The sequence below is a fragment of the Psilocybe cubensis genome, chromosome 10 (assembly GCF_017499595.1).
Source record: "Psilocybe cubensis strain MGC-MH-2018 chromosome 10, whole genome shotgun sequence".
Taxonomy (NCBI): Eukaryota; Fungi; Basidiomycota; class Agaricomycetes; order Agaricales; family Agrocybaceae; genus Psilocybe; species Psilocybe cubensis.
Genome location: NC_063008.1, coordinates 1,638,597 through 1,661,108, shown reverse-complemented (window position 1 = coordinate 1,661,108; position 22,512 = coordinate 1,638,597). Strand labels below are relative to the sequence as shown.

The following is a 22,512-nucleotide window of genomic DNA, read 5'->3' as shown; positions in this document are numbered from 1 at the left end:
GTTGAGAGCAAAAGGAAGTTATGGTCATCAGGGGATTTCAACTTTCACATGCTGTCACCGGAGTGCAATTCCGCCGTGGTCATACACTAACAAACAAAACCGTGACGAGACGTACCTTACAATCCTACAGAACTATTCATTCTGACTTACCTTACCCCGCCCCAATCTTGCACCTAAACTGACATTACACCTAGGCTTTACACCATCTATCAGCTGCGTACAACATCAGTTCTCACAGGTTGTTTGCGTCATGGTCGGCGAAATTCTGTTAGATTCCTTTCGCGTTGTGAAACGCATTGCAGCCGGAGGCTTTGGTACGAGTGATAAATTTTTTTCAGGCCAACACAATAAACATCAAATCTTTAGGTATTGTTGACGAAGGGGTCAACGAAAACCAGGAGAGATTCGCTATAAAGCGTGAACTTGCCTCCCATAAAGTATCCAGGCCAATTCTGGAGCACGAATATCATATCTTGAAGCATCTTGCAGGCCATCGTTGTATACCTGATATCAAAACTTACGGTAGACAGGGAAACTTCAATATCCTTGTTATGGAACTTTTGGGACACAACTTACGCGATCGGTTTCGAGATTGCGCGAATCATTTTAGTCTCAGTACAACTGCGCGGCTAGGTATAGGAATGGTAAGTAGTTACTTCATTTGCACTTTGGCGGATATTCTGTTTGTAAACAAATACTCTAGCTTGATGCAATAGAACACATACATTCTCGTGGCTTTATTCATCGCGATATCAAGCCCGATAATTTCATCCTCGGGCTCGAAGAGAAGTCTGATATCATTCACCTAATTGATTATGGATTGGCTCGCCGATGGAAGGTCTTGGAAAATGCCACTCATGTATCCCCTGGATCTTCTCAAGGAGACACCGGAGTTATTGGTACCTTGGCTTTTGCGTCTCAACACGCTCATTTAGGATTAGGTATGCACATCTTCTGAAACGATAACACTCAAACAGTCATCATCCAAGTATAGAACAGACGCGAAGAGATGACATGCATGCCTTTGCGTATACGATTCTTCTATTTGCTCGAGGTAATCTCCCTTGGGACCATATCCGCGGAGGAACTCGAAAACACTGTGCAAGGCGCATCCTGGAAAAAAAGCGCTCGTGGACGCCTGAACGACTTTGTGAGAACCTTTCTCGCGAGCTAGAGGAGATAGTAAGTCACTGCCTAAACCTGTCTTTAAATGAGAATCCCAACTACGCGCTCGTGCGAAACGGCCTAATATCTCTCGCCAACCGGGAGGGCAGCTCCAAGTTTGAATGGGATGAGTCAGATTGGCAAGGTAAGCCTCTAGCAAACGAGTATCCTGATTCTCTTGACATGTCGTATGTTAGTATCCGAGGTACCTGAAACGGAAATAGGATACACAAGAGAACTTCCCGGCCTCAATTTGAAACGGGGAGACATTGTTCTTTTGAAAATCAGCCCCGAGCGAACTTTGGACTACGAACCTGTGCCTCGGGTAGTGGATTCTAGCTTTTTCCCTCACCAGATTGCCTTTGATGGAAAAGACGAAACTTCATTCCGCCCTGCTGTCATAAGAACCATAATATGCGAGGACAATGACCCAGAATATTATAAAGTGCAGGTTTACCCACTCACCTTGCGAAATCTGGATGGCCTTTCTCGTCGACGAAGAGGATGTTTTCGACCAATACAAGATCTCACAGATTCAGAATTAGGAATGCAAAGAAATTTCGATAATCTTCAAATATATACTACCTCTTTGCTACCTCTGTTTGGAGTAGCGTATGAACAGGTACATTTTATTTGCACTACATGGGAATTGGACAGTGTTGACATCTCCATACTGCCTGAAGGCATCAGATATATCCCCCCAGTTGTCACTTCCGGAAGATGTTTTAACTCAGCTTGAGGCGGATTTGGCATGTGTTCCAACCCCGTACTCGCTGATATATGACTCCGATGACGAGGAAACTCGCGCTGTTCGAAAACGTCTGCCTAAAATATGGTCTTCGGGAACCTTTGTCACTGAGATACGGCCATGTAAAGCATCCGATCTTGTGGGCCCAAATTCACGTCTATTTGAAAGTGTCAACGGATGGATTCCAGACATGTTGTACGTCGAGGAACTCCGATATCAAGAAAATGGAGGATCAAGGTCTTTAATCTCTCTTGTCAATATCATCTTTGCACTTATAAGACATTTATTATGTTCAGGACCTTCGGAGAGGACTCGGATAGCGACTCAGACGAAGATGCAGACTTTTGGGACTGGCCTCGACCTGTGGATAGAAGGTTATCATGTACCTGCTCAGCCGTTAGTCATCCGCAGGCAGATGAGTCAAATCCTTCAAATCTCGAGCGCTAGAAAGCTAGAGGCGTCAACTGCAAGCTGCCCCCCCATGAAAAATCTATTGTGTTATTACTGCGCAGATAAAGTATGTACGAAACTATTTATCTGACAGTACTACTTATTGAAAATGTTGCGCAGCGTTACGAAGTGCTATCAACGACATAGATATATATATAAAAGCTTACTACAATTTATAATCCGCTGTTCGCAATGTAGGGTACAAGATTCTCTAGTAAGCGTCATTTAAAAACATGTATCGGTTAGTAATCACACTGTTCGTTAAGTAGCTTGATGCAGCTAGTAATTTGCAGTTGAGTACTCTCGATTTAGTCGTAGGTCCCCGTTGCCCGAAACTGAGATTCCCCAATAGTGAGAGCGGTCTGAGCGGGATTAGCAATGGGATAGTGTAGGATTACTTGCAAATGTCAAGGTGACAACCTTCAATATGTCATTGACAGAGAAAATAGTGCCCAACTCGGTGAATGTATAAATGAGAATGCCTGAACTCATGCGATCAACTTAGACCTGCGGGTGGGCGAGTGATGTTGGCGAAGAGTTTGCAACCAGTAAACATACTCGTACCTATTCAAGTTTTCAACCGTTCTATCTGGATGTAAATGTGGAATGCAGTAATTTGTCGCTTCGATTAGATATAGGCACCCAGGGGAATCCATCGGACGTTGCAGGTATGGTAGTTGGTTTGACACCTATTCAGTAGTATTCTTCGTGTTGATATTTTATTGTCGTATGGAGTATTTCTCTTAGTAATAGTTTATTCATTTCCTTTGTTACCCTCCACTTGCAAGCATTAATAGGAAGGTGGAATACTTAGAATTGATAATGACTTTCCAACTTAGTTAACTGTCATTACTAGTAGGAGTTGGAGCGTGAGTCGTCCAGACCTGGAGGACAAAACCATCTTCAGTGGAATTGACGATTTGAAACCTTTTGAATAAATAACAAGTAAATGGGGTTTTGCCCAAGAGTAATGTAATGAATATCACACAAGAGTATGTACCCTTTATGTTTCTGCTCGGCGAGGAGAACAAAGGCAGACACAATAGACCGGCATTTCGGGCCGATGTTTGTTCCAGATATTGCAGCCGGAACAATGCCGTGGTGGCGTGGGAACTCGTGATCTGTTGATAGTCTGACCGCCAGGTCACAGGGTTTCTGATCACGACAGTCGTGACTTTCACGCCCCCATTCCCCCCCAATATCCCCCCTGCCCCTGCCTCCAGAGCGTCCCCTCCGGATCTCTCTTCTAGGTCCCCATTCTGAAGGTGAATCCTCATAGCTGACCCCAGTGCGAGCACGTTCCAACTTTCCGCTTTTTTCTAGCCCAAATATCAACCAAGCAAGACCCGGGGCATCCTCCATATCTCCCCCCAACGGCGCCAAAGTCCAGTCTTCAGGCCTAAAGCCTCCCAATAGTCGACACCCTATCTGACAACGGGCCCATAACCCCCAGATAAACTCTTTTATCAAGAAAGTCAACCCATCTGCGCTCCAATGGCACCCGCAACACCCGCAACTCACGATCCTGCCTTGTCCCACGGAGCCCCTCCTGCTCCAGGTGCTCCAGCTCCTGCAAATGCTCCTCCAAACGCCTCAGGAGACATTGCTGGAATGCAGCTCAGCGGACTCGATCAGTCCCAGATCATGAACCTTCTTCGTTCATTGCCTGGCATGTTCTCGGGCGGTAAAGTAAGCATCCACTTCCCTTAATGATGTGTGCCGGACCTTCTTTCTGCATTTCTTTTGCCGCGATGCTGTCCGCGTTATCGATTGTTGTGGTTTTGGGATGGAAGGCATGTTGCGGGCTTTCTGGTTAATTAACCTACACGTGACTGTCGCGACGCAGAGCACGAGCGCGTCTGGGTCAGTCACGGGGAGAAGGGGGGAGGCAACAAGGTCTACTGTGCAGGTGCACCTTGGATGCCTTCCCAAGATGTCGCCCGTAAAGCCTCTGTAGATTTTTTCAACTTTTCATTTTTTTTCAAGGCCCGGTTTCTCGTTGGTTTCAGTTTTTCCTTTCCTCGACCCTGGACATAGTTCTAAATCCCATCCGGTATTCTGCTAAATTTCGGGAGAATCTTATTGACGTAATGGTCAATTTCTTTCTCAGATACCCGACCAAGGCCAAGGCAACAAAGAGGATGCTGCTCAAACGCTGTCCAACCTTGCCCAAGCTCAACCGTATGGACAACAATTACCCCTTCACTACCAAGCTGGCGGCCCAGGAGGTCTGCCAGGAATTAACGACCCAGGCCCGTCCACACATCCCCGCGGCCCTCCCAACCTTGGCCAACTGAGTGCTGTGGCAATGCAAGCCGCCCCCGCTCCAATTCAGCATCCAGACCAGCAAACGAACCGCAACGATGGCGAGCAGGCTGGCAATGCGAGTGCAAGTACCTCCGGAAAGGATGGTGACAATGCAGAATTCGTTCCCCCACCTGCTCCTGCTCCTACAACTGGTCGCCGTGGTGGACGCAGCGCCACCATGGGAAGTGACGAATGGAGCAGACAGAGGAAGGATAATCATGTTTGTAATTTTAATCTATCGACTTTGCAGCTTTCTAACTAAAATTCGGTCAATGTAGAAAGAGGTTGAGCGTCGACGCCGCGGCAATATCAACGAGGGCATCAACGAGCTTGGCCGCATTGTACCCAGTGGGTCTGGCGAGAAGGCCAAAGGCGCCATCCTTTCTCGAGCTGTGCAGTACATCCATCATTTGAAAGAGAACGAAGCTCGCAATATCGAGAAGTGGACCCTTGAGAAGCTTCTCATGGACCAGGCCATGGGTGACCTGCAGGCGCAACTCGAAGAGGTCAAGCGTCTGTGGGAAGAAGAGCGTATGGCGCGCACAAGACTCGAGGCCGAGCTCGAAGTGTTGAGAAATATGAACGGCGTGAATGCTGGCTCGGCCCCGGCCTCGAAAGATGAGAGTGCTGCAGGTACTAAGAGGAGGAGTACCGATGGAGCAGAGGCCGCCACCGCCGCCACTGAAAGCAGCACCGCCAATGCCGAGGGCGAACGCGACGGCAAGCGACAAAGAACCGAGTGAACTATGACGCATCGATGTTAAGGCTGAGGGTTTGTTACACTCTCCTTTATCGTACTCATTCTTCTTTTCTTCACTGTCCTGTTTCTTATATGCTTATTTTTCTGGTCCCAAGTCTTCGAGCTTTGTATTCCTATACTTCATCGAGCTTGTCCTACTTTTCGCCTAGGTCTCCCCACGTCGAGATCGATTGTACCAATCTGAATTCTCTCTCTCGTCTCTTTTTTCTTCTATCGTACGCTTTTCTTATTCCCTTTCTTGCTTGCAAGGGATCATCACGATTCATGCATTTTCCTCCGCGCATAAAGTACACATATCGGTTCTCTCCACAAATCTCTTTCCATGCGACGAGTAAACTTGTTCCCTTGATCCAAGTGCGATTATAATTTCATTCCCATCGCGGTCTCTTTTCCTTTCAGTCAATCCCGTTTCTTTTTCTTGTATATATTAGTTTTCTGTGTTCTTTGTCCTTGAATACTCTGTCAAATAAATGTGACTGTGATTGCTGAGCGTTCGTTGTTCAAAATTGGGCAAATCATTTCAGTAACATTTGATAAGTCCTAAGTTATTGGTCGAAAGAATTTTTATTCGAACTCCATGCCTATGAAGTTGTAGATTCTGAAATCATTACAATGGCACATATAATTTAAAAAATCTCGATTTCTTTATCAGCAAGAAAAATATGCGGTTGACTGTGATTCGTGAGGACCATCTATTTTTCCCTAACGTCAGAATGCCCCAGCCTTGAGGCTGAGCACATGGGATAACGTACTTGTCCCGATAACTTAACGTATTTCTTACCATGACACTGACGCTGAGCAGGGTTCAATCTATCTGGTGTTTAATCCTTTCGCAATTGCTCCATGGCTTTGCGCGGCTCCTGGTTTCATTTACTCCCGTATGTACATTTGAATGGTAGTTCTATTTTTAACCTGTTGGTACCTGTCGGCGCTAGTGACTTAGGCGTCTACTTGGAGGTTTGGTGGACGCCAAGAGCGCAGTTTGCTGCGGGTCAAGCGAGATATAGCTATTTAGTCGCTGGCGTGTTATGTCGTAAAAGCTTTAACCGCAGTGGCGTGATTATATCGGCGCTGTGGTCCCTAGTTGGTCGCTAGCAAGTAAATCTTCAATCTGTGTCTCCCGCACTTACTCCAAGGATCCCCAAAGTTTGGTGCTGTAGTGGCCCTCGTCATCACGAACACCGACTAACGGAGCTGAAAACGGTGACGCTCAGGCGACGTACCCATCCCTGAGAATGCGGTTACTTGACCGAACTGAATAGGGACAATATCGCAAACCTGATGCATAAAGTAAGTTGAGAATCCTCCGAGAGCGTGGCCGGTCACATTCGGAGCCGGAGTGTCTGAACAGGTCAAAATCCACGTTGTGAGTGAATCCGGCATATGAACCTAAAAAAGGATGTGTGTCCATCGTTCATTTTAAAATAGCGCAGGCCACACTGGGCATGATATAAAACCGAATTGTATGAGCTACGGACTGCTACATGCTCAGACCCGACGCGTAAAGCTACGAGTTGATCTCACTGCCAAGCTCCGCCATGATACGGTAGGAGCGGAAATCTCTTGCTCGTAAGGATGATGTCCTCAGAAGTTCATAGCCCTGCATAACAAGTATCACGGATAGCTTGCCAAACGTTTGAACAAAGTTGGAAAAAATCTGTGGCTGATGAAATGCCCAAATCAGATGAATTGAACCTGCCAATGACTTGGTAAGCGATTTACAGTAAAGGCAAGCACTCAGGTATATCACAGATTCGCAAGAAATGAAAGATGTATTGATATTTTGGATATCTCGTAAGGTCGATGCCTACCAACAAGGGAACGGCCGAAATAAATACCCTATGTTCTCCCCCTTATCTTTTAACGACTCTCGTACTCGGTATGGGTGTGAATCGAGCCTCGAGTTACCAGGGTGTATTTGCGAACGACACAGTCGGGTTCAGACTGAAAAAGTAGAGGAATAGAACTCAGTGCTGATGATTTTCGCAAGCCTCGGGCAACAGAACAAAATTGAATGGAAGGCGATATGTCGAGAAGTCGAAGGTGGCCGAAGTGATGAGAAGTTTGACAGGGTGGGAAAAATTAAATATTTATATAATGTATATTTAGGGCAGGTCGTTCGTAGGTGGAACTGAATCACTCCAAGTCAGTTCTGAATCAGAGGATGGCTCACTGGCGCTTCACTAATGCAACCATGGATTCTTCTTATGTCCAATGAAAACAATTTGCTCCTATTAAGGTTGTTGAAGACGACTACATAGTACAATGCACCTTGCTCGTCTAACCAGTCCCCAAAGGCTACACCGGACCGAATCTTACTTGGTTGTGTTTGCCTACAGCCTTCGTGTGAGTAAATATCGCGTGTTTTCGTTGAATTGTGGCAGGGTCCGACAGGGGGCGCACGTAAATTTCATTTTTTGCTATCGTTAAGCGAGGCGCACGCTGTGAGCCACGTCGATTCTTCTTAGTGCACGACGTCCAACAACAAAATGCCGTCGTCTGAAGGCTTTTTGCGTCAGAGGAAGAATGTTTTCGAGAAAGGAGAGTCGGGGTCAGCAACTGTTAAGTCAGCGACTCCGGATGTTGATCATACATCAGATGCACCGAAGGAAGAAATAGTATGGGGGAAAACGCCCTCAGGCGAAGGCAAGTTCGTTGGATATCATGATCTTACCAACTATCGATTGAATTGACGCGACTATTCTAGTCTTTCGTGTTCCAACAACTCATGACGTGTTAACCACCCTGTTCCATCCTGGTTATCCTAAAAGCCATCTTGATCTTTTGAACCTGGGACTTCTGGGCCTCCAGATTGTCATCTATTTTGCCCTCTCTCGCAAGGCTGCTCAGATTTTCTTTTTCTTTTACTTCGCGTTCTGGCGCGCAGCATATGACGCTGGCCTTGGTTGGGTTCTTACCAAACAAAGTAAGAAGAAATGGATCGAAAGGGAAGTTCAAAGACGCGGATGGCTTGATGAGAAAAGGCGACCTGCTGTCAGGAACTGGATCAAGAAACAACTTGTCGATAAAATGGGCAAGGATTACTCATTCGATGTAAGTTGGGATTTGATCATCACTGAACATTGGCCGCCCAGGCGCTGACATGACACTGCTCTTATCCAGGAATTACCTTTGGAATATAACACTTGGCTTTTGTTTCGTCAGGCTGTGGATGTAATCTTGGTCAAGTATGTCTTTTCTTTCCCTTGTCACACCTCATCTTCAATCTCTATGTATTATCATGCTGATCCCATCTGTCCTTATGAAGTGATTTTCTGTCCTATTGCATGTTTGCCTTCTCATGTTTCCGGGTCCCAGAAGACTTATCAGTAATTGTTCATATTATGAGGTACATTTACTTATGATCCTATCCATGTGCAACTTTTGATACTTCAAATCAATAGATGGGTCGGTGGCATTGCATTGATCGCATTCAATCTATGGGTTAAGACCGAGGCCCACAATGTAGTCAAGGATTATGGCTGGTATTGGGGTGACTGTTTCTTCCAGCGTGGGGCATTAGTCTTTGATGGTGTATTTGAATTGGCGCCTCACCCCATGTACTCTGTCGGTGAGTGTGTTTTGACATTTTTAAGCGGAGAGAGCAAAATAAAATCTAATCGGGCCAATTGTTCTCCCCCTTATTCATTTCCTTTGACAGGCTATGCTGGCTACTACGGTCTTTCCCTCATCTCCGGAAGTTATGCGGTGTTGTTTGTCAGTTTGGCTGGCCATGCTGCCCAGTTTGCTTTCCTTGTTCTGTTTGAGAACCCACGTAAGCTCCAAAAGTTTTTTTTTTGGTCGAAAATAGACGAACGGCATATTGCTTTCACAGACATTGAACGACTTTACGGCAAACGCAAGGCGATTGCCAAACGAACCCCACTTTTCCCATCCGATCATTCCAAAATCACTGAAGGGTCGAGCATCGCGCCATCGACCAACGGCACACCTGTTGCGCAAAGTAGCTCTTATCTATCAACTCCTGCAATTACCGAGGCTGAGACTGCCACGGAGACGGATCTGGAGACAGAGACAGAGATGGATGACGAGATGTTGCCTTTGGCAGCCGCGAAGGCCCAAAACTTCCCGAATAAACCCAAAGCACCTAAACTGTCGCGGCACATGCCCAACTATTCCATCGACAGCACTATCTCATCATCAAATGGTGATTCTGAGAGCATCAGTCTGAATATGGCCTCTAGCCCGAGGAGCATCAATACCGTCGCCTCGCAGAGAAGGAAAGTGCTGTCCCAGCACGACCTTCTCAACAAGTATTTCAGGCGCGATGCAGTGGTTTTACGAAACGTAGACCTTTTAAGGTAAGGCACCACGCGTTGCTGTAAGACCAGACGTCGGTAACTTACTGTTTTGCGGACGATTATAGAGCTACAGACGCCATGCTTGTCTTGATTATGATGTATGGACTGGCTATTTCCTTTTTACCAGACCTGTCCCCCAAGAGCTCCCTGATCCTTCATTTTGTGCATGCACTGGCGTGGTGTTGTCTTCACTACTTTGGACTTGGGTTGCTCCTACGTGCACAAAGTGAGAGTAAATTTCTCGTCAGGCATTATCTCAAGAACTATCATTACGATTACGCTCAGCAAGATGGGGGTCAAGTCGCCGTTATCGAAGCATTTTCCAACTGGAAGGCTATTTACAATCTGAGCATGTGTATGACCTACGGTCCGTATGCTATTTTTTTAAAATCATCGTGTATGGTCCTAAATATGAGTTGCCAGTTTCTTGCATTGGCGTCGCTTGGAAGGCTTACAGCGTGCCATACAATTGGACTGTTGGCAATGAACTTCTTCGACACACCATCGGCGCTGTACGTTTTGCCCATTTCCTTCCCCACCCGGTCAAGTTTCAATCCTTCTGATTGATCATTCTAGATTCTCATTGCTCTACATGTCTGGGCAACAATGGAGTCTTACGAAGTGCTGGGTATTTTCGGTGTGTTGGAGTTTTATGTTCAAGCTCCCCACTTTATTCGATTGATGTGATTATGTTATGTTTCCAGGGTGGTTTTTTGGTGACTTCTTTATGGAAGAATTCCCTGCACACCTCGAATATACAGGCATTTACCGGTTAGTCCTCCTGCCGATACCCGCAATCCGATCGACTTAATCTTTTTTGTCGCTATCGGTCAGGTATCTGAACAATCCCGAAGCCATGGGAGGAGCTGGCTACTTTGGACTAGCACTGATCAGTGGTAGTAAATTGGTACTGGCGCTGGCCGTAATTCGCCATCTTGCCAACTGGTGGTTCCTTAGCAGCGTGGAACAGTATGTCGTGCCCGTTATAGATGTCTTCTCACGATTACTGACAAATCTGAACCGTCTTCAGTCCACATATGCGCAAACTTTATGGGGATTCCCTCCGCAAAGATGCAGGGTTTGTCAAAGTTATGAAGAATGTCGCTAGCAAAAACGCGAAATTACTCGAGTCTCGTGCGGGAAGGCACGCTCCAGAATTGAAGAGGGTCGCGAGAGAAGTCATTGGCACCTTTGACAAGGTCTACGAGGAGACTGCGGATGCTGTTGAGGATTTCCTGGCCAGATGTGAGTGTAAAACCTTATTGCGCTTTGCGAAACAGACAAGTGACATAACTGACCGTTGCCGAACTGCCTTCTCCTCTCCCTATCCCCGGGTTGCTCTCTATCTTGTAGCAGCGCCAAGACTCTCGGAAGTTGTTCAGGACACGAAGATCCTTCTTCGCCAATCGCGAGAGAAGTTGGTGATCACGTGAGTGTATTCGCTCCTTTCTTCAGCCGCGAGTCGCCCCTCCTTGCTCACGCTTCGCTGTCTTTTATTCTGTCATTTAGTCGTGTTGCAAATGACATTTCATCATATGACACCTCCAAATACCACGTATCGGTAGTTCCGAGCTCTACAACAGGAAAACTAGCGTTCTATTTGGGTGAACAAATCACTATCAAATGGCAGGCTCCCCATAAACACTCTCGCAAAGATTGTGTTGTAAGTATAATGCGCAGTGGTGGTAAAAGATGTAGATTCACGACGTAGCTACACGGTTGTACCTACAGTAACTACGGAACCTATAGTAGAATAATCTAGAAAAAATATGATAAGATAAACTACAAGAGGAAGATAACGACTTAGCGACCAAGTCGCTCGCCGACTATCATTCCAACACTCCCCCTTAGTCGGCCAAAACTCCCAACTGCAACGTGAAACCATCGTGTGCAACGCGAGGTAAAGCCTTTGTGAAAACGTCTGCCAAATTGTTTGAAGTGTTGATGTAAACCGTGTCGAGCGTCTTCTTCTCCACCAAGTCGCGTAGGAAATGAAATGCAATGTCAATGTGCTTCGTACGGGCATGGAATTCTGGATGATGCGCAATCGAAATGGCTGCCGTATTGTCGGTAAAGATGGTTGACGTTGATGGAATGTGGAAACCGAGCTCCGTGAAGAGTGAGCGGTGCCATAAGACTTGCTTCGCCGCATGCGTTGTGGAAACGTATTCGGCTTCAGCGGTTGAAAGTGCGACCGTATTCTGTTTCTTCGAGCTCCATGCCACAGCGCCGCCTGCTATCGTAACCACGTATCCGCTAGTTGATTTCCGATCGTAGTTTTCAGCCCAATCGGCGTCGCAATAAACATTGAGATTTACGTCCAAAACTTGCGAATCGCCGCCGTAAGTAAGTTTGTGATTGCGCGTGCCCTTCAGATAACGAAATATACGTTTGACAGCGGTCCAATGAGTCGATTTCGGCTTGCTGGTGAATTGCGCGAGTTTGTATACCGCAAACGCGATGTCTGGACGAGTTCCGAGTGCCAGATACATGAGCGAGCCGATGACCGTTGCATAACTGAATCCTAAACGCGAATTAACCTCCCCCTGACCGTCTCCATCCTCCCGAACACCTTCATCCTTATCCAATCGCACGTTCGGGTCCATAGGCGTCGAAACGGGGTTCGCGTCTTGTAAACCAAACTTCTCGAGGAGTTTGTCGATGTAGTGTGCTTGCGAGAGCGAAATGTAATGGTCCTTTTGCTCGAGCTTGAATCCTAGCATCATCGAGGGCTGACCCATCGATTTAACGTCGAATTTCGAGCCTAATTCTCGCTCCAGCTGGTCGTTGAGCGAGTCGTTTGTTGAGAAACTGATTATGTCGTCCACCCAGGTAACCAAAATCGTAAAATCGCCGTTTTCAGCTCGACGGATGTAGCAGCAGTAATCGCTCTTGAGTTTCGTAAAACCGAATGAAGTGAGAGCGTTATCGAGTTCATGGTTCCATACGTTTCCTGCCTGCTTGAGACCGTAAAGCGAACGAATGAGACGGCATGCCTGACCAGTGCCATCGTCATAACCGGGTGGTTGGACCATATATATCTCCTCCGAGATGTAACCATGCAAATATGCACCCTTTATATCGAATTGACGCATCTTGAGATTGTGTACGGCCGAATATGCGAGTAGCGAGCGTAGCGTGTCGAATCGCATGACTGGTGCGAATGTTCCGTCCTCGCTGTAGTCTGTACCAGGTCTCTGAGAGCATCCCTGAACGACTAGTCGGGCCTTGTACTTGATGACGTTCCCGTTTTCGTCCCGTTTCTTCGCGTAGACCCAACGGCATCCAACCAGTTTCCTTCCATCCGGAATCTTCATCATCTCCCAAGTACCCATCCGTAAAAGCGTCTCAATTTCTTCGTCCATAGCTGCCTTCCACGCAGCTGCCTCACAGCTTTCCAAAGCTTCTTCAAGTGTCCGAGGTACGTCCAATTCGCGCATGGCAAAGACACGTTCCGAATCGTCTAAAATCGCGCCCCACAGCTGTTCTTTGACAATGTTTGCTTGCTCCGTTGCTGTAGACTTTGCGCTCGAGGTCTCGGTCGATTTTGTAGCGATTTGTGGTGCGTTTAGAGTCGTTTGGGATCGTGTAGTCGGTAAACGAGCATTCGGGTTGTTTGCCTTCTTGTAATCAACAAAATTGTGTTCACGAGCTGATCGACGTATGCTGGGCTGTGGAATCGATGCTGTAGACGAAATAGGTTCGTTCTTGACGGTTTCTGGCTCGTTTTCGCTGGATTTAACGTCTGTCGATTCGTTACGCTCCCCCTCAGACGATAATCCAGGAATTTCGACGTTCTGCGGCGTTTCGTTTTCGTTAAACGATACGTTTCGCGATGACTTCACTGTGCGCGATTTGGGATCGTAATAACGCACAGACTTCGAGCCTTCGTTAAAACCAACGAATACCATCTTCTTCGACCGTGGCTTGAGCTTCGAAAGCCCCTTCGTCTCGTCTAACACCCATACATCGCATCCGAACTCCCGAAGGTGAGAAACATCCGGTTTCTTGTTGTGCCAGCCTTCATATGGTGTCTTGTCGTCGAGTGCTCGAGTAGGCGCGCGGTTGCGTAAATAATTCGCGTAATTGACCGCCTCGTCCCAGAGAAAGAGAGGTAAATTCTTCGCAATAATCATCGCACGTGCTAGCTCCAACAGCGTACGATTGTAGCGCTCTGCGACGCCGTTCTGAGATGGGGAATATGGCGCCGTCGTCTCGATTTCAATGCCTCTCTCCGCCGCCCACTTCTTAATCCGCTCGTTCACGAGTTCCTTGCCATTGTCCATGCGAATGTACCTCGGATACTGCCCAAACCTCCTCTTCACTCGCTCCCCATGATTCTCAATCGCCTTCGCCGCCTCCTTCTTGTCCTTCAAGAAAACCACGCCGTTGTATCGCTTCGCGTCGTCCATAAACGTAATGTAGTAATAAAATCCATTTACCGAGCGTGTTCCGATAGGACCCCATACGTCGCTCATGGTTCGCTCTCCAGGAACCGTGGATCGATTTTCTGCTTCTCCAGGGAAAGGTTTATGCGTCTGCTTCGCTTGGATGCACGCCTCGCACGATGGGGATGGAATAGACGTTTCGTCCACGGAAAGACCGACGACAAGATCGTTCCGGACGAGTTTCTGCAACGACGACACTGAGATATGGCCAAAACGACGATGCCATTGATCCCAGGTGAGTTTTGGCGAGACGTAGTTGACCTGTTCCCCTGAATTAAGCTGAGCGCGAGCGTGAAGAATATACATCTGACCGCGTTTCGACCCTTTTCCAATAACCTTATCCTTCGCATCCATCAAAAGAACCTTCCCATTCTTAAACGACGAGCTCCTCCCATCCCTCTCAAACCTTCCGAGCGACATCAAAGCATTTTCGGCTTCAGGGATGTGTAAAACGTCTTTCAAACGATGAGTAATCGTCTGCCCGTCGACATCGAAGTTGAGGATGACTGTTCCGCGGCCTGCAATGATAGCTGGACTCTTTCCGACACCACGAACGGAGGAATTAACGAGTGGCGTATACTCGATGAAGGCTTCACGGACGGGACAAACGTGACTGGTGGTTGCAGAATCGTAAAGCCAGTCGTAACGAGAGAAGTTTGACGTCGAGTACGTGTGGTACGCAACCTCATCGTTGAGCGTAGTGTTGACGTCCTCCCGAGCCTGATTCGTCCGCCCTCTATTCTTCGTCTTCCGCCCCCTCGGACCCTTTCCTTCACGACCTCCGCCCTTCGCCCAGCAATCCTTCGAAATGTGCCCCATCTTGTGGCAATTATAGCACTCCTTCCCGCCGCTGCCATCCCTCGAACCATTACCCTTTCCATCCGACGACCCTTGACCTCCACGAACTTGAAGCGTAGTCCCTCCGGCACCATCACCTCCACGCTCCTTCCGACGACGAGCTTCTTCAAGGAGAACACCAACGAGCTCTTGCGAAGTGAGCGTAGGACGATTCCCGCTCGAGCCCAAAAAGGATGACGCATAATTCTCCCAAGATTCCGGCAACGAGGTGAGCAAAATCATGACGAAATCTTCGTCCGATACAATGCTGCCCATGATGTGCAGCTCCTCCTGGAATTGACGTAGCTTTGCGATATGCTCTGCCATGTCGCATCCCTCCTCTGCGGTTGCCCGGAAAAGTGCTCGTCGTGTCGCCAAAACACCGAGTCGTCCCTTGGATTCCTTCACTGTGCACAACTGCGTCCACATCTCGCGCGCCGTGCGCGCTCCCAGGACGTGTACCATCTCCGCATCGCTTAACGCGAGTTCGATCCTGCATCGCGCTTTCGCATCTCCCTTATCCCACGCTGTCTGAGCTGCGATTTCTTCCGCCGTGGGTGCGTTCGGTTTCGCTGATCCTGGTCGAAGCGACGTGCCGTCCACGTATTTCTCCAGTCCGAGGTCCACCAGTACTGCTAGCATGCGCCGCTTCCACGGCATCCAATTGTGGGCCTTCAGTGTGTCGATGCGATATCCGCCGATGTTGACTTCCGCGGTTGTCGAGTCAGCCATTTGACGTCGAGTACAAGTTTAGATATAGATCGATAAGAATAGAACGAGTTTAGAACAAAGCGAGCTTTAGTTATGACCTCTCGGGGCCCATAACCTGTTGTAAGTATAATGCGCAGTGGTGGTAAAAGATGTAGATTCACGACGTAGCTACACGGTTGTACCTACAGTAACTACGGAACCTATAGTAGAATAATCTAGAAAAAATATGATAAGATAAACTACAAGAGGAAGATAACGACTTAGCGACCAAGTCGCTCGCCGACTATCATTCCAACAGATTGGATTGGTCTCTACCGCGTGAGTCGGCTGTCTACATTTATCCCTCTATCGCTTCATGGATTCTTTTCCTCTAGGTTGGTGCAAATAAATCGAAGCAAGTTACAAAAACCTCATCAATGGGCATGTGGCTTCCTGTTCACAATGAAGAGTGGGATGGGGATGTGCCTCTTGGTTTTGACAGGGCTCCGAGTCCCCATCGCGACGCTGAGAAAGGTACCCTAACCTTCAAGGGAAATACCCTACCATGGCTGGTTGGGCGCTATGAGGTAAATTATTAAAGCAAATCACGGAAACTTTCTTTGTTCCATATATTGACGAAATTTGACATACTAACAGGTTCGTTATCACCATGATGGTAAGTACAACGTTATGAGTATGGACGGGCCGATTGAGATCTATGGCGAGTACATCTCTCCTAACCAAATGTTTCAAAATTGATTGAAGATGATCGGTTTTACAGTCGACAAACCGGAAGATGTCAACTTCACCACCGTTCGTGAATCGCTTAAACGCATCGTACCTTTATGTCTCGATGAAGATCCTTCCCTCATACCCCTCTCCTGCAAGCCAACCAAAAAACTCTCACAAGACGGCGATTTCCCTCTTCACACGTCGGACACGCCTTCCAACTCGGGAATACTCGAGGCAGAATCAGAGCTTGATCACGAGGGTCGCGATCCAGACGACTTTAGTTTTTGGTCAGAACGACAGGCCAAGCGAATATGCTCCGCTATCAAGCAAATATTCGATGTAGAATATGCCCCGGAGGTCATCGTAGCCGATGCTAACCTGACCACGTTGGCAAATCGAATACTGGTGTCTAAAGAGATTCTATCCTCTGGTCCCTGATTTCCGACATTCCGACGGCAAATTGGCTCAATTGGTGCCGCGGTTATGATCCAGACATTGGACGATTTCGCCGATCACGCTTTCTTTCAATTTACTGTCGTTTTCATTCAGTTTTGCTTGCTTCACTCATCTTCCAGTACATGTCCATTATCAATTTGAAAAGTATATACCTTCAATATTATTACTGTTCAAATTCGCCGTTTGTTGCTGAATTGCGATCATTGGTTGCGGGTTGACATGTCGTTTATACCCGCACGATAGCGCCCGTTGAGAATAACTGTCACTTTCTGCACATCGGGATCCTTCATACCAGATTCCTAGAATGCGGTCTTGTGTATCTAGCCATAAGCACAGCCTAGAGACGCGTCTATAGGTCGTGATATCCTTTTGGCGACCGCATTGCGAAGGTTGGCGTGCTTTCCATTTGGCACATGGGCAATGAGTGAACCTACACACGTCGCCCGTAACGCATGGGTACATACGGCCTACATGCTACACACGGCGAGCTGTCATCGATCATGGTCCAGCGCTAAATCTATGATTTCTCTTTACGAGCAATAGTTGGTGCTTAACGACGTGGGACTACACTAAGTGAAGATAAACGTTCGACATCCCGGAAGGTAAGACTATATCGTATGCCTCTCCTCAAAGGAGTTCCCTCCTCTATCAAGGATTTAACAAGGGGGTCTCGGAGCTGATTCAAGTTTGATAAAAGCACACCGGGTAGGTCTGCGTTTGGAGAGATGACGTCCTCCTTGATTTCTTCAATCCTGCACATTTGGTCGGGCTGTCAGAGATTTCATATAATTCTTAATCTTTGGACTCACCCATGGAGATGTGATGTGTACATGGCACCCGAGGAAATGATCAAACTTCGAGGCTCCAGTAGTATTGATGAGACCGGTGTCGTGTTGATAGTCTTCCCGACTCCGCGACTAACGGCCCCATTGTAGTCGTTTTTCTCATACTGGTAGTAGTGAAAAACTGTATGCGATCCCAGAGATAAGGTGGCGACTACAGGGTGATACCGTGGTCCATCCTCGTGCGGCTAACGCGAAGGTTACCACTGGACACAGCTCCTATATTGCTCGATGGCAACCTACCATAATCCCTTGCCCAGGGAGATACTTCGAATTGATATAGCAATCAGCTACCTAATTATGCCGCAAAAAAAGGCCCACCTCATTCATTATAACATGGTTGGGTTCTTTATGAACCGAGGAACTGAATGCACCCGTTGCCTTGATGCGAGATATAATGTCGGGGCTGATTGGTGACCGTCATCACGACACAGTTGTCATAATAATTTGGACAACTTACTACTCATTGACGAAATGAGGGAGTGGCTTTACTATCAACGCACCCTTTGCCGTCATATCACCACCTACAAGATACATGCTAAGTAATAGGTATGGTTTAAAAGGAACGAACGGACCCCATATCTGCAAGCTTGGGAACGATAAATTAGGACATGTTAATTAGTAGTTGTGTATTCTTATAAAAAAGAACTCTGGCTAACCGCCGATTAGAGAGTATTTTCCATTGTGGTTGTGGTGATTCCTTGATCTGGGAGATCAGAGAACAGAACAAAATTGACTCGACATATCCAACCGATGCACTTCAGACCGTACTTTCTTTATCAGATATTCTTCTTCTTCGGGCTAAAGAACGGTAAGAAATTGTTTCTAGCCGTATATTTTCCACGCTTGTTAGACCTACAGTTATAAAGTCAGGAATGTAAAAAGTTTTCTCCAATCCATTAATTTGATGATGCGTGTGATTAACGGGAGTGTTCGCCATGGTAGCCAAAAGCAATTTAATTTGCACAAGACAAGTGAAATATGCGAATGATTAAAGTCAAGTCCGTTATAACTGGTTCATGAAGGTTCAAGTTAAAGCTGGGTCTAAGCTTGGGCATTGGATGTCAATGTTTGTGGCGTGAGAAACTTATTTAATGTCCGCAAGCTGAGTTTATATTTTCTGAAATTTGATATCGACTCAGGCCTGACTCGGATTGTTGTAGGCTCTTGTCGAAAAGTTGTTAATTTCACACTGGTTGGACAGGACTTGTAACATATTATGCGGCCCAAACAGTTTCTAATGCGGTTTATGTTCAACGGGTATCCATAGCTTGCTGCCAAGGAAAAGTCACCGCCGTGACCTCACTCAGGTTAGGAAGTGTAATCTGTCTCGATGAACGGAAGGGATTCTGGAAAGTAGCTCCGGGTCCAAAGCATCAGATTTAAGTTTCTGAGCCCACGTCATTACAGACTCGTGAATGCCAAGGGCTTACGGTTGGTACCAAACCACTTTTTCTTTCCCAATGACACGGTGTGGATATCAAGTTGCCAAATTGTCGGGCCTGTCCCTGAATACTTCATGCTGACAACTTTCCACGCAAACAGACTTTGAATGATCTCAAGTTTACTAGTTACGTATCAATATTTGGCCAATGAGAGGGAAAACGTCCATCGGGAAACATACATTGCCTTCAATGCTGTCGACCATTATCGCCGTGTGACATTTTGAAAGAAACCGCTATTTCGCTGCATTATGGCCTTAGTGGAAAATTCAAGAATCCTGTTGAGGTTCAAGACACCGATGTTATTGGGAGAGTAATCGGCGTTTGGACTAAGAGGCTCGCGGGTCCAAGTAGATCTGGATCGTTTACGTATCGTTTGAAGTTGCCTTGTCCTGACCCAAAGGCATTGCCACAGATCTTAATGGGTATGATGCAATTTAGACTTCTGGCGGCCACGAGAAACAGGCCAAGAACAACTTCCAGGCATGGGTTAAGAATGGATTGCTTTGGTCTGACCCTGCAGGTTCACAAAATGCGGGAATGACTGCAAAGGTATAGCGGAAATACCCGAAATTAGGGTTCATATTATTCCATGTCCTCAGACTGCTCACGGTTGTGATGCGTATTAAGAGATTTACATTAATGTGTCCGACCGTCTAAATAAATGAAGCTGGACCGTCATTTTGATTCCGACCTACACGCGATTTACATATTAAAATTTCCTGAATCTGACTTTAATGGTAAGAGCAAAAGACGTACACATTGACTGGAACGTATGCACATGGAAACCCACGTCGATTACAGTTAGCGCAGGAGGGCCGCATTCCATCGCATTTTAATTTGCGACCTAGTGTTCCGTCACAGGCAACCAAAATCAGAACTTTTTGTGTTAGGTTGTGAATGACCAAACCTACCTCGACAAAATTGGCATGCCATCGGCGTTCTTTTGGGTGTTCTTGGTCCATCGTAATGAGCCATATGATAAGGCTGCCCAGTTGTGAGTATCTGCAAGGAAATAAAGATGTGATGAGTTTACCTCTGTAGAGGAATTCACTTGAGAGGATGACATTGTCGGTGTTGGGAGGTCGGTATGGGAAGTCGTCCTCTGAGATGCTCACCTTTTATGCGTTCAAGACGTGCCTTTTATGTTTGTATGCATGAGTTACAGTTTCGCATGGATCAATGTGAAAGGGGTTTTTAAATTTCCGTGTGAGTTTATGGTGTTCAACCGACAAAAATCTCAATGAGATCTCCAAAGGGTGAGCCGTGTCAGACCCTATCTCATAAATACGTGTTGGTCAGAATTATGTACACTCGGTGGCTTCGGGACCAGTAAAGGTGTTTCAACTCAATCTAATCTCAAACTCGTACCTCTCAATTTGGGCGAAGAAAGCTGGACCAAGAGAACTGACGCTTGCTTTGCAAGTGGGGTTTACTGTAAGCCATGTAAACCAGCGTCCGAGGGGTCCTTTGGTTAATCGTGTTTTCGACTCGTAATCTGATTTTGCTACAGATCAAGCGTGTAAGAACAATTAATACATCAGCTCTGACTATCAGTTTCGATACTCATTAATCTGAGGGGTTCACTACACGGCATATGTCGCACGTCAAGATCAAAGAGGTACAACGCCTTGTTCCGAAGGACAGTATGCACCCTCTTGTCAGGCAGTGGTACGTAGACAGTGCGATCTGTCATACATGGGCCGAACGTCTATACTGCTCTAATGGTCGGTTGTAGTCTTGAAAGATGGAGTTTGACATGGAAGGTGATCTATGATTCGATTCGACGAAGCGTCACCAGATATGACATCTTTTAAGAACCAATTATAGATCGTTGTCCTCCTTGTGAGTTTAAAACTTAAATATTGCCTTAACAGAAGAAATGTATGATATCAGGCCCTTGTCCCTTGTCCCTCGATCTTTGTAAACCCCAAAGAAAGGGGAGATAGCTTGACTAAGGGCAAAACCAGGGTCGGTACGCTCTGACGATGGAGTACATATGTTCCCACCAAACGTTTCCTGGATAATGTACCCGCGACGAGTGATATGAATTCCTTATTTATCATGCTTCTACCAAACTGTATCAGTGCAAATATCGTGCTTTTTTTGCACAAAAGAATGATCAAGCATTAAGATGCTAAGAGGAGGATACTGACATACTTAAGTATGATATTTGTGATAATAATTACCTTGATCATCTGGTCAAAGGTAAAGAGAAATAATAGGCGGAATTAACAGCGAATTAGCAGTAAGATGTTAAGTGTTCCCATGACAGAAGTCCAAGTTCTAAAAAATATAGATTGCTCGTACCCGCCGAACACATCAATCGATTTATGTTCCAGACGAGAAATAAATAAGAATTTGGAATTCTGACGTCTACTATTACCACTCCAGCGGCTCAGCTAAGGCCTAGAGCTTCAGATTGGTTGACACTCACCAAGTATGTTACCCATCTAATTTGTCAAATTTGTCAATCAGTCGAACATGAACCTCGGCTTCAACATGTACTTGCCTTCAATCTGGGAATAAACGGGCAAATAGTTCTATTGATAGCTCATACGATGATGATCTTGATGTTCATCAGTGCCAAGCTTTCTGTTCCACAGAATCACTGTACCTCCGCCTCGGGCTAACTTCACGTATTTTTATATATGTAATATCCCAGGACAAACAGGATCTCCGAGATAGATACAGACGATTCCTCCATGTTATCTCTAATCGATTGACTTTCATCAGGCAAAATACAATGGGTCTTCATTGAACAAGTCTCGATGCTCAGTAGCAGTAGCTTTACGGCCGTCCTGAACGCTTCGATATTGGCAAGGGTCTCAAATTTCAGCACCAACAATAGCCGACTTTCTCGAATTGGAACATACGCGATTTCTCATACGGGAGGTTCCATTGAATTTATTTGACCAATAATTTATCCGAGTCGGAGCGTGTAGTTTACTGCGGTACACTCTCACCAGAAGCAATTGATAACGCAAAAATGTGAACGACTTAAAAGCACTGTACCACGGGTTTCAAAAACTCATGCCACTGGTGGGAGACAAGAACACGATGGACGACTTCTGAACAGTTCGCAGCAATATCCAGGCCGTACTATCGGGTTCCTGATGCCATGATAGTATAATTCACTGTTCATGGCAAAAATTGGGATAGCAAAGGGAGCTACTCGTCGCTAAGGTTGTTACTCCGAAACTACATTCCTGATCAAGACACATTCTTCGACTCGAGAAAGAACCTGAACATGCCTGTGGAGGATTTCAGCATCGAAAGTCCCGGAAAATGACGTTTTAGTCAATACAGGATTA

General features: G+C 46.5%; 4 protein-coding genes across 4 annotated transcripts; all 4 read left to right on the top strand.

Annotated features, from left to right (window-relative positions):
* Positions 1 to 250: 250 nt before the first annotated feature.
* On the top strand, positions 251 to 2,359 carry JR316_0010783 (Casein kinase 1-like protein 5; the record flags this gene model as incomplete). Its single annotated transcript, XM_047896447.1, has 8 exons — positions 251 to 314; positions 367 to 644; positions 704 to 941; positions 995 to 1,309; positions 1,362 to 1,786; positions 1,848 to 2,149; positions 2,209 to 2,275; positions 2,324 to 2,359. The coding sequence occupies 8 exons, from the start codon at positions 251 to 253 to the stop codon at positions 2,357 to 2,359; spliced, it is 1,725 nt and encodes a 574-aa protein (XP_047744492.1).
* Positions 2,360 to 3,856: 1,497 nt separating this feature from the next.
* On the top strand, positions 3,857 to 5,412 carry JR316_0010782 (Psilocybin cluster transcription regulator; the record flags this gene model as incomplete). The annotated part of the gene is made up of 3 exons (XM_047896446.1): positions 3,857 to 4,051; positions 4,473 to 4,889; positions 4,948 to 5,412. 3 exons carry the CDS (start codon positions 3,857 to 3,859, stop codon positions 5,410 to 5,412), a joined length of 1,077 nt encoding a protein of 358 aa, XP_047744491.1.
* A 2,506-nt stretch (positions 5,413 to 7,918) lies between these two features.
* JR316_0010781 (phosphatidylethanolamine N-methyltransferase) lies at positions 7,919 to 11,485 on the top strand (the record flags this gene model as incomplete). The annotated part of the gene is made up of 16 exons (XM_047896445.1): positions 7,919 to 8,075; positions 8,137 to 8,483; positions 8,553 to 8,617; positions 8,698 to 8,778; positions 8,834 to 9,000; positions 9,091 to 9,204; positions 9,265 to 9,751; positions 9,817 to 10,118; positions 10,175 to 10,263; positions 10,328 to 10,388; positions 10,456 to 10,522; positions 10,586 to 10,720; positions 10,782 to 10,996; positions 11,105 to 11,180; positions 11,261 to 11,414; positions 11,483 to 11,485. 16 exons carry the CDS (start codon positions 7,919 to 7,921, stop codon positions 11,483 to 11,485), a joined length of 2,520 nt encoding a protein of 839 aa, XP_047744490.1.
* A 4,678-nt stretch (positions 11,486 to 16,163) lies between these two features.
* Positions 16,164 to 16,896, top strand: JR316_0010780 (Phosphatidylethanolamine N-methyltransferase; the record flags this gene model as incomplete). The annotated part of the gene is made up of 3 exons (XM_047896444.1): positions 16,164 to 16,313; positions 16,384 to 16,402; positions 16,508 to 16,896. The coding sequence occupies 3 exons, from the start codon at positions 16,164 to 16,166 to the stop codon at positions 16,894 to 16,896; spliced, it is 558 nt and encodes a 185-aa protein (XP_047744489.1).
* Positions 16,897 to 22,512: the final 5,616 nt, after the last annotated feature.